The sequence below is a fragment of the Nicotiana sylvestris genome, chromosome 4, assembly GCF_000393655.2.
Source record: "Nicotiana sylvestris chromosome 4, ASM39365v2, whole genome shotgun sequence".
NCBI classification, from domain to species: domain Eukaryota; kingdom Viridiplantae; phylum Streptophyta; class Magnoliopsida; order Solanales; family Solanaceae; genus Nicotiana; species Nicotiana sylvestris.
Window position 1 is genome coordinate 9,290,077 of NC_091060.1, and position 16,655 is coordinate 9,306,731.

Genomic DNA, 16,655 nt, shown 5'->3' on the forward strand with positions numbered 1-16,655 from the left:
TGGTGTTGTCCTCCTTCAAAAAAAAATCACTTCCCTAAAAACTAGTGTTTCATTCCTCCAAAAATTACTTTTCTTAGAACTGGTGTTTCTTTCCTGAAAACTACTTCCCTCTCTTTTTCTCTCTTTTTAAAAACACTTGTATTGACCTTCATGTTCTTCAGATAGGTACCCGACTTCAAGAAAATTTTCAACACGACAGAACATTTTCTGCCCCAGTTTGATAATCCTCCTGTAGCATATCTTTCTGCCATCAATAACATTTCCATGCCCCTGTTTCAAATTAAAGAAAATTCTGTCAGTTTAAAAGTACGGTGGTTGGTTGTGGTACTCCCGCTGGGATGGTTTTCCTTTTCTCCTTTCCATGCTTTGCGTGGTCCGACCATCTTTGAAACTTGGCTGATAACTTCCGCCCTTCTTGACGACTATCTCTCAATTATTACTTCTAGTCTTCTTATCTGACCCCATATGTTTCTGTGACAACTGATTCTTCTTGAAGGTTTTGCATGTTTACTGATTAACCACTTTCCCCGTCATCTGTGTCACTAAAATACCCTTTTTCCCGTTCAATCCCAATACCCTCTATCTGTTGCATTATTCCTGAACCGACATCTACCAAACTTTGTGTTTCATAAGGATCCCAAAGTATGTTGATTATTACCAGCTCAGTGCTCTTGTTATTTTTCCTGACTTGTGACCCCATTTTGTGCAATTGGAAAGCTGGTGGAAAATTTTGAAGTCATTCCTCACTTGTTACGACCAAAAGACTCAAAAAGGGGAAATAAACAAAACAAAAGGAACAGAGTAAAGGACAATAGAAAGATATGATTCCTAACAAGAAAACTACACAGTAGAAACCTATCGGATGTGGATACCGACTCTAATGACCTTGACATGCACTTGCGACCTATTCTGTTAAGCAAATCTGATGTTCATCTCTTGTTCCTTTTTGCTGTGAAACTGGGTTTCATTGCTCCGCTTATCCAATTTGATTCGCATTCCTTATTCGGCTTGTAGTGCCCCAGAGGGTTTTCACCATCAAACCTCTCTCATTTCGTTCTTTCTCTTAACTTACTGTCGCCTCAAGGTGCCCGTGAAGGTTTTCACCAATAAGAATCTTTCATTTTTTATTTCTCTCAGCTTTCATCACCTTGCGATACCCATGAGGACTTTCATCAATAAGAGTCTCTCATTTTCATTTTCCTTGTTTGGACCGGAGTGTTGCCCCTGACATGAATTACCTTACCTGCTTGACTTGGCATTTCTCAAAGACTGATCAGAAGGTCTTTCTTTGGACCGTAATGTAGGCTTTTGGATGGGTTAGAAAGAAAGGGTATAAAAGGGTCAAAACAATTTCAAAATGGGTTAAAATTACAACTTTCGGAATCCAACTTCTCACAACAACCACAATTTCTGCCCCAGTTTCTTGCTTGGGGACGTTTGGATTTTTGTTTTGGTATAACTGAACCTCAGAGAGGCTGCCTACGTACCCTTTCGGGGTCAAGTCAATACGTAGTTCACGACATAGAAATTATTTTTTTTTTTTTGGATTTTCCTTTCTCTTCTTTTCTTTTCTGTTCTTCTTTTCTTTCATTTTCCTTTCTTTTCTTTCTTTTCTTTCTTTTCTTTTCCCTTTTTTTCTTTCCTTTTCTTTTTTTCTCTTCTTTTCCTTTCTTCCTTTCTTTATTTCTTTCTCCTTTTCCTTTCTTTCCTTTTCCCTTTTTTTCCTTTCCTTTTCTTTTTCCTTCTTTTTCTATTTGCGTATCTCCGGCACTTGCCTTTCTTTAATTGTGTCGTTGATTCCGAAAGAGGGGTATGAAAGAAAACAAATAAGGCTCAAAGAGGTTGACAAAAGGGTAAAGTATTTAGATAGCAGAACAAAACGCCTTCGTCATTTCAAACTTCAAAATATGCCAAATACAAACAAGTACAATCAGAATAAAGAAACCATACACATCATCTCTTGACCGCATCGGAATTGACGGCCATTTTCACACATTTTCCTTCTACATCTGTCAGATATAATGTGCCATTCGACAATACTTTTCTCTTATTACCACGACCGGCCCCCTGTCAATTTGGCCAACTTGCTTTTACGGGGATTTTTATGTTTTACTTGCCCCAGTTTCACATGGTTCGGGCGTCAAACAATCTCAAAATGTCCCAATCTGTTCTCATTTCCTCAAGTGTCCTTATCGTTTTCAAAATGGTCTCATTGCTTCGTCACTTTTAAAGATCAGACTGAGAATTATGCGTGCATGTCATGTCACTAGAACCGGCAAAAGGCAAAACAAAAAGTTAGAAAAGAACTAAACAAAGAAAATGATTGGGAGTAACAACAGAACGGAATTTGCATTAGACAAATGATGAAACAGTTCGAATAACAAAACAAAAACAAAACAAACTGGATTGCAACCCTAGAATGAACTGAAACAACCTAGACAACCCTAGACAAACCACTACGACTAAACAAGCTAGACAAAAATGAAAGGATAAGAGGGTTTGATCACAAGACAATATCCGGATTACAACCCTGCAAATAACCCGGACAACAGAAATGACAGCAAAATGAACCACCAAAGCTCCTCCCCAGCTGACTTAGGAATGGAGCGTCTTTACAATTACCAAACACGGCATTTTAGCCACTAAGCTTCGCATCCGTATTACCATGACCATTATCTGCGTCAGCATTTTCAACTTCGGTCAACAAGTTCCCAAGAGGATTCTCATACCCATGTCACCGGACATGTTCTGGGTGCCACCGTCTTGAATCAAATTTTCCTGGATCATCCTTTCTATTTCTCTCTTCAAATCCCGACAATTTTCCATGGGTGATTAACTCGTGGTCATACATGGGTGACTTAGATCTAGCTGCCTGCTCTCTCCATTTGATGGCATATTCCCTGAAACTTTCAGTTGGTTTCTTTTTTAGGTTAGAAAGGGAAATGCGGTCTGGGGCGATGTCGATGTTGTATTGAAACTGTTTGACAAAGGCTCGTGCCATGTCATCCCAGACATACCAGCAAGATGTGTCCTGATCCAAAAACCATTCAGATGCTACTCCCGTGAGGCTTTCCCCAAAATAAGCTATAAGCAATTCCTCATTTCTTCCCACACCTCTCAATTGATTGCAATACCTTTTCAGGTGGGCTATGGGGTCTCCATATCCATTGTACTTTTCAAATTTGGGAACCTTGAAACCAGACGGCAAGTGGACATCGGGGAACATGCATAGATCTCTGAAGGCAACGCTCTTTTGACCTGCCATTGCTTGCGTGTTTTTCAACCGTTATTCTAATCTTTTCACTCTTTGGGTTATTTCTTCCTGTACTCTCTTTCGGGAAGGCTTCTCGATGTTTACAGGAAGCTCAAACGAGTGCGAGTGGTACTCGGGATAGTGGTACTGTTCTTGCTGTGTAGCAAATTGTGACTCGTGACAAGGCTGTCCTTGGCCATTGGCCCAGGCTTGACGCATTTTGGTCATTTGTTGTTTCAGTGTTCTATTTTCCTCAACCACAGTAGACCCTTGTTGAACCCTCTGACCCTGAGTCTCTTGAGCACTCGTAACAGCTTCGATGTCAGTTATCATTTTTCCTCAGATCTTGTGTTTCCAGCTTACCACAAACCAACCACCTCAACTTTCTTCTTCAAAACAAAACATGTTAGAATGGATTGGGTCGGTCCTCATTATTCACAACATCTTTTCCCATTTTTTTTCAATTCTTCTTTTCCATTTTTCATTTTTCATTTTTTTTTGGTTGCGGTCGAATCCTATGTGGATTGCCTACGTATCGTGACCCCACACGAATCAGATCAGGCGTAGTTCGTGCAATTACAAGGTAAACGACAATAAAATATTTTTTTTGGAATTTTCCATTTTTATAATAACGACAAAACGGACCAACTTAACGATGCAATACAGACTCGAAAATCAAACGACCCATATACTCTAATCAAAAGAAATACAAACCCAAAAACAAAATGACATATTCCTTCCCCTATATGCCAACTTTGACCCAAAAATCCGAACGGTATTCACTTGACCACTGACTCTTTTCTTGTTTTTTCAAAATTAAAATAAATGACCCGGTATTGCAAATACGGCCTTCCTGCGCCTCGGGGGCGAAGATTTTAAGGCTGTGAGGGTCAAAAATCAAAATACCACCAAAGGTGGCTGTTTATACAAAGTCAGCCTTCCGGCGCCCCGTTTGGGAATATTTCGCTATTTTTGACAAAAACGGCATCACCTGGTTTATTTATGACAAAAATTAAAATTTTGATATTTTTTGGTTATTTTTTGCAAAGGGGAGGTTGGACTCGATGAGGGTTGCCTACGTATCTCACGCCCTGTGAGAATCAAACCATGCGTAGTTCGGGCAAATTAACCGAACTATTTTGAAACAAGATTTTTTTTTATTTTAATTTTTGGCATTTCAAAAGCAAATAACAAAACCACTTTCAAAAGCACGACTCTTTTCATTTTCATTTTTGGCATTTCAAAAAAAAAAACAATTTTAAAACACTACTCTTTTTCATTTTCATTTTTCATGGCAAGACAAACTATTTTCCCATTCTATTTTTGAAAATAAGAAAAAATAACGACTTTTTTTTTCATTTTCCACAGACAATAAAACAACCTATTTTCCAAACTAAAAATAAAAGACTCTTTTTTTCCTTTCCTTTTTCAACACATAATGAAACAACTTATGTTTTTCAAACTAAAACTAAAACTTTTCTTATCCAACTTTATCAACAACCAACTTTCCAAAAATAAAAGACTCATTTTTCTATTTTTTCTTTGCTTTTTTTTTTAGTAAAACAAAATAAAACATTTTCCTTTTTTTTTTTCCAGAGTTTCGCTAGTAATTGTTCATTGATTTTTTATTTCTAAAATAATCAATTAACTCCCTAACTGATATTTCTTTTTTTTTTCTCCTTTCTCTTTTTTTCTCAATTTCCCAACATTCCCGAGATTCAGAAACCAGCCAACATGCAGGTTCGAAACCAATATATGTACAGAACAAGTAGGATGTATCAGGATGGTCTTTTCATTTCAGGTTGCTAGTCCTAGACGGACTCAACCCCTGTGTCGAGTCCCCTAAGTCAAATGCAACATGATGCAAATAATCGTTCCTACTAGGGATCCGGCATGGAGTCACGTTATTCTATGTTCAAAACCTGGGTCGATGTTCTAGACTGTGTACCCGAGCGGACAACTCGAGTCGAGGAGGGGGCAACTTACCGGGAACCAAAAGGCCATCCGTCTTCGTAACTTGTCCGGCCTCTTTCTTATTTCAGGGTATGACACTAACAGAATAGGGAGTCTCAACCAGTAAGCACATCCCCGGAGGTGAAGAGAGAAGGGTGTCGGCACAGTTTATATACAGTTCAGGTAATATTAAAGCGGTAACATTTAGCGTATTCAGCATAAAACATGTAGGAAAATCAGATACAACCAAATACAACAATTTATCTAAGCTCGAATTCTGAACCCTGAATCAGAGATTCTGGGTTCTCATTCCCCAACAGAGTCGCCAGAGCTGTCACACCTCCTTTTTTATTACACCCCCGGAAGGGTGTAAAGGAGTTTTTCCAATTAAAGGACAATCGGAACGGGATTTAATTATTAATTATTCAGAGTCGCCACTTGGGAGATTAATGGTGTCCCAAGTCTCCGATTGAATCCCGAACCGAGGAAATTTATGACTCTGTTACAGTCTGCAAACCAGAAATTCAGGTAAGGAATTCTGTTAACCCGGGAGAAGGTGTTAGGCATTCCCGGGCTCCGTGGTTCTAGCAAGGTCGCTTAACTGTTGTATTTAATTTTATCTGATCTTAATACATGCTAGCTTATGTGCTTTTATAATTATTTTTAAAAGAATTGCAACGTCGTGAAGATGCGTTTCGAACCGCGCCGCAATCAATGCGCCCGTGGTTGTCAACACACTTCAACTTCGTTGAGATTGGGATTTGGGCCACATCAATGCGCACCCGAATATAGGAAGGTAAATTAATTTAAATAGCGCGCCTAAAGCAACTACGCACTTTCAAGTTTGCGAGGGGCATGGAAAATTCAACTAATAGCGCTCCTCGATTTCTAAAGGGCTAAAATTAATTAAGTGAGGGCCACTGGTTTTAGAATTTTATTTGGCACGACACGCCTCACATTCACCAATAAATTATCCCATTTATCCATTTTTTCTATATTAATCTACAAAAAAAGAGAAATTGTGAAATAGCACAAGTATAACAAAGTGAATCAATTCATTCAAGGCTACTATGTATAGTTGGAATTGTAAGCTACGATTTCAGGCAGACAACGAGAATGAAGTGGTGCTTCATTTTAATTTTGAAGCCCATGACATGAAGGCAACCAAGTATACCAATGATTTGAAAAGCACCACCAAATCTTGTGAATACAATATTCAAAGGTTATTGGGTTAACTAAAGGGATTGAGTAATATATATATATACACGGTTAGACATGCTTTGTCTCCAGTAATATAGTTAGCTAAGATACAGGACCCTATGCAACATTCATTCCGTTTGGAGTTGGCTTCCAAGATCTGTTTTTACAATAAAGATACAAGACCGATGTCATCCATGGTTCACGCCAAACTAACAACTGTAACATCAAGTTTCCTCCCTTTTCTCAGCTAATTAAAGTCTATTCAGCAACAACATATAGTCGTAGACAGTTCTGAAAAGAGAAACTAATGGATGCACTATCTATGCAAACAAATATACCAGAGCAGATGAAAACAACATTGTAATTATTTGCAAAATCGAAATTCACACTAGCCAGCAACCACAAAACAAAGTACAGGACAATAGGTACATTTCTACATACCTATAGTAGAGAACATCAGAATTTTTGACCCAGGTAAAGGCCCGATTTGAACCGAAACTGCCACGAATTGAAATTTTGCCTTTGATTAATGAGAATTCCAACAGTTACAAGGGTGTCAATAAACCAAAGCCCCAATCGAATCCAAAACAGCGATCAAAATCATCCGAAGCTGCGAACCACCATTCCGAACCTCGACGAACAATGACGACCCATGACCTTGAACCAACCCGAACGCAAAACAACTTTCAAACACAAATGAATTCCATGAATTTGAAACCAAAAATCGAATCGAATCAAAGAGAAAGAAAATCAGCAGAGGAGAAGTGTGTGTGTTTTGTTGCTCTAGATCTGCTCATTTTGAGTATAACAGTGAAGCTTTTGAGAAGCTCGCCATCAATGGGGATTTACCGACGATTATGGTGGTGGGACGACTGGTGTGGTCGTTGTCGCTGGGGCGTTGTGTGTGCGTTTGTGTTCCGGGTGATGTGTGAGGTAAGGGAGACGATAGAGTATGGCTGGTTAAGGCTTGCGTGAATGTGAGTTCGAAGAAGCAGAAGCTTCAGGGAGGGTCGTTTGGAGAAGACGAAGTCAGGGGGTGGGTCATTCTGCGCGCAGCTTTTCTTAGCTTTCTTTTTTTCTCTATGCGCAGCTTTTTCTGTTGCTTTTTGTCGTTCTCCTCCCTCTCTATTTGTGTTGATCCCCCCTTTAGTTTTAGGCTTTGTTTAATATATATAAGTCTAGGTTAGTGGTAGGGTTTTAGGTTAAGGGGTATGGGCCTAGGAATTATGGGCTTGGCAATTGTGGGCTAGGTCCAAAATTAGGCCTAAAGATGGGTTGCTCGAGCCCAAGCTCTATTCTTTTGCCGCGAATGAGATTAAAAATACGCGCCCATTTGTTAATTATTCCTATTATTCAAATAATTATTAAAATAAAACTAACCATTAAAACAAATCTATTTTTGGTATTTTCAAAATATCACATTAAAATAAAAATACGATACTATTGTTGTATATATTTTTAAGATTTTTTTTTTAAATTAAAAATGACTACAAAACATAAATGAACCTATTTTTGTGATTTTGTTTCCTTGTAATAAAATAGAGTAAAAGAGTCAAAATTACTTGAAATATCTATATTATGCCTAAATTAAATATTTTACGCTAATATATAAAAGATCTTGGGGAGGGTCAAAAATCACATGTCTACAGTACCGATAAACTATAGAAAATCTAAAGCTCTAGTACCTTTCCAACAGCACTCCTCAACTTCTCAACTTCAGCATTCAACAGATCAATACGCACTGAAGGATCATAACTCGGGTTAGGCTGTCGATCCATATTCTGAGGAAAATATCGTTTAGACTGTTGCTCCGTATTCTGAGGATAAGGTCGTTTAGATTGTTACTCCATATTCTGAGGACAAGGTGGAGATGCAGCAACAACATCAGTGTGAAAGGCAGGCACCTCCCCTGATGCAACATCATCGGCAGTAACTTCAAAAAGTGTCGCGATGTTCAGAGTTGACATCTCTTCACGAGTAGGGGAAATGTTCCTATAGTTCAATTACAAGAAGAAAAACTGGATTACAATAGTAGAAAAAGGAAATTGTGACATATTCATAAATATACATACTTAAAGAAAAATTGAAATCATATATGAAGAAGTATTATGGTACAAAATGTTTACCTTGTCGATACTAGACATGATCACTCCGCCAGCCAAATCCGCATATGTTGGAGTTTCAGTGACTTTCCAATTAAGAATGCATGGCACATTTGTGCCAATGCGAACAGCTAGATGCTTGTCAACCATAGAGCAACACTCAAAAAACCATATTTGTAATGTAAATGGCAAACCTCCAAGCCTATACATTGTCAAATAGTCACACTGTCTATCCCTCATTGTCTTTAAAATATCTTCAAATGACTTTTCTCCCCAATCATACGTTTGATATTGACCACTTTCAATGATATCAAAATCATAAAATAATCTTTTCCCTCACATTTCCCTTCTTATGACCAGGCTATAACACTCTGGACACTCGATCCCCCACATTTTAGAAAATTTCAAGTTAAGAATATAATATTTTCACAATTCATAAAGATTTTTACTTGTTTCTCATAAGAAAATCCATTAATTCTAACTAATGCAAGTCAATGCTCTTGATTGATTTTCTTCAAAAGAAATCAAATAACACATTTGAAATCCAACTACACAATAAATTTAACCACATCAATAATAGATAATAACACCAAATGCTTGTTGCAACACTTCTATGTAGTAAATTTATTTAATATCTCAATCTTAATACTCAAAATATATAATGATATAATCTTAATAAATCTTAATTTACTCTCTTGTGTCCTCGCAAAGCATGCTCTCATTTATTTTAAAATATAAGTTCTCAGTAATTAGGTTGAAGATCATACTAGAATAATATTTACGAGGAACATCAACAACAAATGGTTTCAATGTCTCCAAATAATGGCGTGACTCGGAATTCTTGCCAAGTTGTGACATCTTCCTTTATAAAATAAAAGGAGTCGAACCGTTTGACACAATGGAGGTAATATGGCCGGTAGAATTATTGTTAAAAGAGCAATCACAAGCAACAGAACTCTCAATTCCTTTAACTATAACTGCAATACTCCAGTTCCTTTCTCCACTGCAAGGATCCTTGTTAAAATCTCAATCTCTTTTCCCAAGCTTTTTGGCTATCTCTTTCATTACTTTCACTTCTGCTGGATGGAGCTTGGACTTGGAATTAGTGGCTGCTATAATTAAATTGTGAGCAGTACGAAATACTTGAGAATTTCAGTACTCCATTATAATGAGCATCAGCCAAATATTGCAATCGGTATTCTCCATGAGAATAGAGTGTGAAATATCCTTAAGATTTGTTGGAAAAAATATTGGATGATTATCGAGAATATGAGGTTTAGCCTGAGGCGTGTCAAAGATACTGTCCTTAAGGATATTTCGCCTACACCGTAATGAATAAAATTAGGCATATCCCCCAAAATTCAACAAGCTCTTCTAGTATAAACTAGGAGCAGAAACAACAAAGATTGTATAAAAGAAAACCCAGTACAAAAGAAAAGGAAAGAAAAGTTTTAACTTTGTTCACTCTCCTACACAAAGTAACACATAGAAAAATATATATATAATCCAAAGATTTTAACTTCTAAGCAACGTTTTAAAAATTATTAAATGTCATTCAAAGGCTATTGAGATGGCTGTTACAAATTAAAGCCATTAAGGCTAATAAAAAATTAGTTATAATATTATAATAATGGTTATTAATCATCGATAGTAAATGATAATGAATATATTATATTTTATTTTGGAGATATAAGAATTATCTTCTAACAATATATGCATAATTACAAAACAATCTGTTAGAGATATGGGCGGAGCTAGGTTGGCGGAAGGGGAATCCCTTGATTTCTTTGTATGTTTACTTTTTTATTTTCTGAAATCTCTATGGTAAAAATTCCGACTTCGCCGTCGATTATATAAAAAAAGGATTTAAATTTTCAAGAATGTCCATAATCGTAATAATGTGGTGACACAGACTTTTATTCGTCCAAAAAATGTTGTATGGCTTTGTTGTTTTCCTTTTTTCTTTTTCTTTTTCTTTTTTTTATATGATGATTATGGTGCATGTTATTTTGTTAGCAAGCATAATTACCCAACTATTTTTGCGTTTGCTTTAATTTGAATGCACAAGATTTAGAGAGTAATGAATATCTACCCAAGCATACTTTAATATTTCTCAGGCATTGTATGTCATATCAACCCTTTCTTTAGTTAATAACTGTCGTACCTAAGCATACTTTAATATTTCTTTTGGAAAATTGATGTAATATCTACTCTTTCTTTAGTTAACTCTCGTATTGTTATTCACTCTCTTTTAGAATCATTAACAGGAATTTCTTGCAACAGCAGAAACTGAAAATATATGGGACAACAAGCGAGGACCAAAAATACATCTAATCTAACACTTAATGAAAGGCAGTCTGGTGCACTAAGTGTTAGGATTTGCCCTGAATTTCTAATTTATTAGGACTCTCTTTCTTGAAAGAATGGAAAAAGACTTCTAAAAGGATTACGTCTCCTTAATATGTCTTATACTTTTCTTGGACGACAAGTTTTGCACATCTATAAATTAAGGATCTTTGCTTCTCACAAGAGTACAAGAAAAATATCCACCTCTCGATAGTTTTTCTTTTATATTAGTTTATCATACGTAGATCAATTGACCAAACTATTATAAACTATTATGATTGGTTTAACATATTTTTCTTTTGTCGTCTGATTTATCGTCCACCAAGCTTTGTATTGTTAGTTTCCGTATGCATTATGTTATTTCGATCCCAACACTAAGCTCTGGTTATGCGTGAGGTCTGGAGAAGGGCGGACCATAAGGGCCTATACTACGCAGCCTTACCCTAAATTTCTACAAAGGGACTATTTTCACAGCTCGAACCCGTGATCTAGTGATCACGTGGCAGCAACTTTACGCTTACGCCCCTTCACTGATCTAACACTTACTGGAATTTCACATATGTGAGCAGACTGAACCAATTCAAGCTTCGACTGGTATTTCACATATGTATAGAATGTTTGAGATTGGGAATTAACAGAAAACAGTGATTAAAAGGTTGTTGAGATTCAAACTCGTGACACTACCGTTCGAATTGTGACCTCTTAAGTTTTAAATTATTCTTTGGAACATTTGCATATCTATGTGAAAACTATAGGTGGCTGATCTTTTTTGTATATTTGTTTTAGTAATTTATCATTTCTCCATTATTTTTCTTGCTAACAAAAAAAAAAAGTCTAAATGATAGATTACTGCAAGTATATATATCTTGTGCTTTCTATTACTATCATCTTTTCCATCTTTGATAGCATGTTAGAAATTTGTGTTTTCTCTGGAGAAATTGCTTTTACCTGCCAAGAGCTTTTGTTCTGTAGGTGTTTGAAAAAATTCTTCAATGAATTGTGCTTTCTTCTACATTTCCTATGTATCTCACTGTATTTTTCTATTGTCTGCTGTAGTTTTTGATTACTGGCTCCTGTAGTATTACATTGAGGCTGAAGTATTAGTTTCTCACCATGTCCAACTCTTTTTCCCTACGTCTTCGTCTATGGGTTCTTGAGTTGTTGCTTCGGTTTTCTGCACCTATTGATATTTGATCTTCTTTCGTCGTTGATTATCTGTTGAGGTAAGCTTCAACTTTGTTCCTTTTGTTTCTTTTTTCACGGTTATCTGAGGTATCTAGGTGTGTGTTTGCTTCTACTGATAAAGTTTGATAGTACTAATTTTGTGAAGTTCTTTATGAGTAAGGTGAACAAACCTTTTATTGGCTCTAAGTTCCAAAAAGATTGGAACTTTTTAACACAGCATACAGAAGATATCTTTTAGGATAATAATACAGAGTTGTACTTACTAGTAGAACATAGAAAGAACTGAATTCAAATGAGAAAAGAAAATAAAAATCAAAACTATGATGCCTTAGAATTGAGAAGGCTGCAGAAAATGATAAGGGTGAGAATTGACTGATACCAAAAGTTTGTGTTATAGGACCAACTTCAGATTCACTTGTAAGTTATGCAAAGACCAAAGTTACTAGGATGAGGGGAGAAGCTACTCTTTGGTAAGGTTGTCGGAAAATTAGACTATATATATAAGTAAAATATTAGGTTTTAGAGGTATATTACATATATTGAACACTCTTTGGCGGAACTATTTTTTACTTTTTTAAGTTTAAACATCCTTGGAGAAATTCTTGGCTTCGCCATTGACTAGGATCTAAGGATATGTAGTTGATTGAAGGAAAAAAGAGAACTTTACGTCTTTTTTAAGATATCAGAGATGGTGTGTATGTTAATTGTTTATCGATATAGAATAGTTACAGACGTTCATGCATATTTTATGATATGATAAACCTTGGGGCAGGTTTTGGTGGTAATACTTGAAATTGACATCCAGTCTTGAATTTTTGGTATTGATCTAATGCAGATTGTTGAAGATTTACTGCATGACTCTGGGTTTAAAGCATCCACATCTGAAAGATTCATTCTGGGGCTGATTTTGATCTTGGATATGACTTTGAATTGGCTTTGGACTGTCACCAGCACTGGCTTGGGGAGAAGTTGTTTCAAACATCTGCAGCTCAACCATTTCCTTGCCTTCACATATTATCTTGACCTCACAGAATTCAGGTGCATTTAGTAATATCTCATCCGCTGTTCCGCCACCTTTTTTCGACTTTAGTTTCCTTAAAAAACCCATCAAAAAGAAATAGTTAAGAACAGTATCGTAGCCAGGAATCTCGACAAGGGAGTTCAAACTTTAAAGAAATTAATTTTTTCGATGAAGGGGTGCACCAAATTTGTTAAATCTAAACAATAAAAACACTTGTACTAGAACTATAAAACTATAGTATTTTCACAAAATTTAAGTTTTTAGAGCTTTATATTGAGAAATTTTTTAGAAAAGAGTCCAATAGATCACATATTGTGGTCTCCGTTTAATGAAAACGTTTAGATAGGGACTTGAACCCATGAAAAGCACCTCACTTTGAACACCCTAGACCACTAAATTACCCCACTCAACTATGTTAAATGCGTGCAAGATGTAATATATACTCATAGAAAGTAGTATTTAAACTATATACAGCAATATAATTTTTCAACGAAGAGTGTTTGCTTGACCACCATTGAGATAGTGTGACTACGTCACTGCTTAAGTGGGAAGTGAATTAAGATTAACAAGATTCAGAAATGAGGATATATATATAGCTAGGAGGGGACAATGCATTCTAAAATTTAAGTGAATTTCATACTTGAGATTGGCTTTAGAGGTGCCCAAGATCAGCCTTCTTATGTTGCAGATAGGAATAAGGTCCAGTATTGCTTTTGCTTCTGTGTCGCTCTCTATAAGTATGGTGTCAACTTTAACCTGTTGTTGAATATTGCTTTTTACATGGTTAGCCTCAAGCCTTACATTTTTGTTGCGTGGACTCTACAAAATGTTGCCGCCTCGTGTCGGATTCTCCAAAAATGCACTGCTTTCGGAGAATCCGACATGCACCCGACAACATCTTCGGAGAGTCTAAGCAACATAGCCTTACATAGCCTCATGCTATCTTTGTTTATCAAAATAATGTGTACCTTTGCAGCAGCACATGCATCAAAAAACCTTTGAAGGAACTGCCTCCTCTTGCCTCTTTCTTGAGCCATGTGGTTCTCCTTCTGCTCAGCACTCACTTGGCTTATTGGAATCATTCCCACTGGTGTAATCATCACAAGTAACAATTTGTCAATGTTGAAGTCTCACCTAGATTACAACAAACTAATCCAATCCAAAATCAGATGTCTGCTCCCCAGCATGAAATGAACGGAGATTCTGGACTAAGAAGAGCTTTTTTATACTTTCAGGCACAATTGTCACAAAATCCGCAGGCCTTAGAGCCATGATAACTGGCAACCCAGTGCATAAATCATCCTGCATTTACTGCGTCCGGGGAAGGGCCGCACCTAGAGGCGGACTCAGGATTTGGATGTCGGGGGTACCATGACATTCAATATTAAATTTATCACTGCTCATAAAGCTTGGTATGGGGGTCTATGGTAATATTTGACTATTTTATGAAGATATTTGCGAGTCTACATGGAGTTTTTGCGGAAATTTTCGGGTGCGAGTGGCCCCTCAACCTATAGTGTGTGTTCGCTTCTGGCTGCTTCCCTAGGGTGTAATGTAGACAGTCTAACCTAATGCAAGCATTAGTATCTTGAGTCATGATCTGTGCCAAAATTCTTGCCGGCAGTGCTGTATCATGTGCTCGATTGAGCAAGTGAGTTCATAGGCAGTAGCCCATTCCATCAATTCCTCGGGGTCAATTATGATTTCATTGACAGAATTATCAATTTTTAACTAATCAAAATCACCATTACAAACTTGGCTTTTGCATCAAATATATCAATCTAAACAATCGTATAACCATTCCAACCTCAGTTGTTGACTTTACAAGTCAACCCAATGAACATTACAATAGGTAGAGATAGACAAGATAAAACAATAACAACAACAATAAACCCAGTGTAATCCCATAAGTAGGGTCTGGGAGGGTAGTGTGTACACAGACCTTGCCCCTACCTATAAAAAGGCAGAGAAGTTGTTTCCAGTAGACCCTCGGTACAAGAACAACAGCAACAACAGACCCAGTGTAATCCCACAAATGGGGTCTGGGGAAGGTAGTATATACGCAGACCTACCCTACCTTCAAGAAGGCAGAGATGTTTCCGAATGACCCTCGGTACGGGAAAGATATGAAAACTAAAGACAGAAAATGAAGGAAAGGGAGAGAGAGCTTACAAGGAGAAGGGATGTATTTGGTCTGAGGATAGATATGAATGAGGAAAAGAATGGTAGAAGAGGGATCAGCCACAACATGTTTAAGAGTCCAAAGAAGAGCATCCATACTTGACTCTTTGCTAATCTTGTTGTTATCACCAACAGCAACATAAACAACAGTATGATCACCATTGTTGTGGAAATCAAAGGAATATAAGCTACCTTCTACTTCACCTTCTTTAATGGAAGCTAACCCTCCTCTGTGTTCATTGATCTCCAACAACTCAGTTGCCACAACATAACCACTATTCATATTATCATCTTCTATTTCTTCAATCTCATTCCCTAAACTACTGCTGCTGCTGCTGTTGCTGCCTGGTATATCATAACTCCCATTAATGTTACTGTTGATGCTGTTGTTGGCAGTGATCATCTTTGTATTTTGTCTTTGAATTTATTGTATCTTAACTCTAGTAAGGTAGAGGGTTGAAAATATTTTTATTGATAGAAGAGAGAATCAATAGAGTCCACATAACAACTCACAGCTCGATTTTAAGTAATGTGAAAATTGTTCCATGTTCCTCTGGGTATTAATTAGGCATTCAACCAAGTGCACCATTTAGCTCCTTTAAAGCATGAATGACACCAGATAATATTTAGATCAATTCTAGCAAATATGTACATAAATACCTAGTTTGGCGGAGAGACTATATGGGTTCATGTGCCCCATAAAATAGGCTATAAATCCGCCCCTGGAGGAGAGGCTTGGAGCAACGGTAAAGTTATTTTCGTGTGACCTATAGGTCACGTTTTCGAGCCATGAAATCAGTTACTAATGTTTCATTAGGGTATAAGTTGTCTACGTCACACCCTTGGGGTGCGGTCCTTCCCGGCCCATACATAAATGCGGGATGTTTCGTGCACGCCTACGATATAAACACATTGTAATTTCACACATGTTGGCTCCTTTTCGGACATCTCAATGGGCCAACCTAGCCAGCCACTTTGACGTTTCTATCTACGTCGGTTTCATCATGGTCCACAGATTAGATTTTTCATTCTCTAATCTCTATATTCAAGTCTAAGACAAGAAAGGAGAGGTACCTGCTAAATTAAACAATTCTTGTAAAAGAAAAAAAGTTAAAAACAACTCTTGCAACTTGTCATATGTAGTTTGTTGGGCTTTGCTAATTTTTTTATTTGTTTCTACTACATTATTTCCTGGCAATAATGGAAATTGGCTTTTGGTTCATATATTAACACATGGTATGAGAATAGTTAGAGGTGGACCCAAGATCTTAACGCACGCAGTAGAGACACCAATATTCTGTTTAACCAGTGTCCTCTAAATACTTTTAGTGTTCAAATATCAAATTATTTAAATTGACCATTTTCAAGGTATACGCATATACGTATTTTTATCGAGGTTTACGGGGTTCGGTGA

General features: G+C 36.9%; 1 protein-coding gene across 1 annotated transcript; it reads right to left on the reverse strand.

Moving 5' to 3' along the window:
* Positions 1-12,682: 12,682 nt before the first annotated feature.
* LOC104245039 (uncharacterized) lies at positions 12,683-15,774 on the reverse strand. The gene is made up of 4 exons (XM_009800598.2): positions 15,233-15,774; positions 14,029-14,147; positions 13,701-13,816; positions 12,683-13,133 (listed from the first exon to the last, which is right to left on the reverse strand). Exons 1-4 carry the CDS (start codon positions 15,642-15,644, stop codon positions 12,887-12,889), a joined length of 894 nt encoding a protein of 297 aa, XP_009798900.1. The 5' UTR covers positions 15,645-15,774; the 3' UTR covers positions 12,683-12,886.
* Positions 15,775-16,655: the final 881 nt, after the last annotated feature.

Coding starts and splice junctions, on each gene's coding strand:
- LOC104245039 (XM_009800598.2), bottom strand. CDS start 15,644: ATGATCACTGCCAACAACAGCATCAACAGTAACATTAATGGGAGTTAT. Junction 14,148..15,232: donor CAAATACATCCCTTCTCCTT/GTAAGCTCTCTC, acceptor TGATTACACCAG/TGGGAATGATTCCAATAAGC. Junction 13,134..13,700: donor ACCTCTAAAGCCAATCTCAA/GTATGAAATTCA, acceptor GGGTTTTTTAAG/GAAACTAAAGTCGAAAAAAG.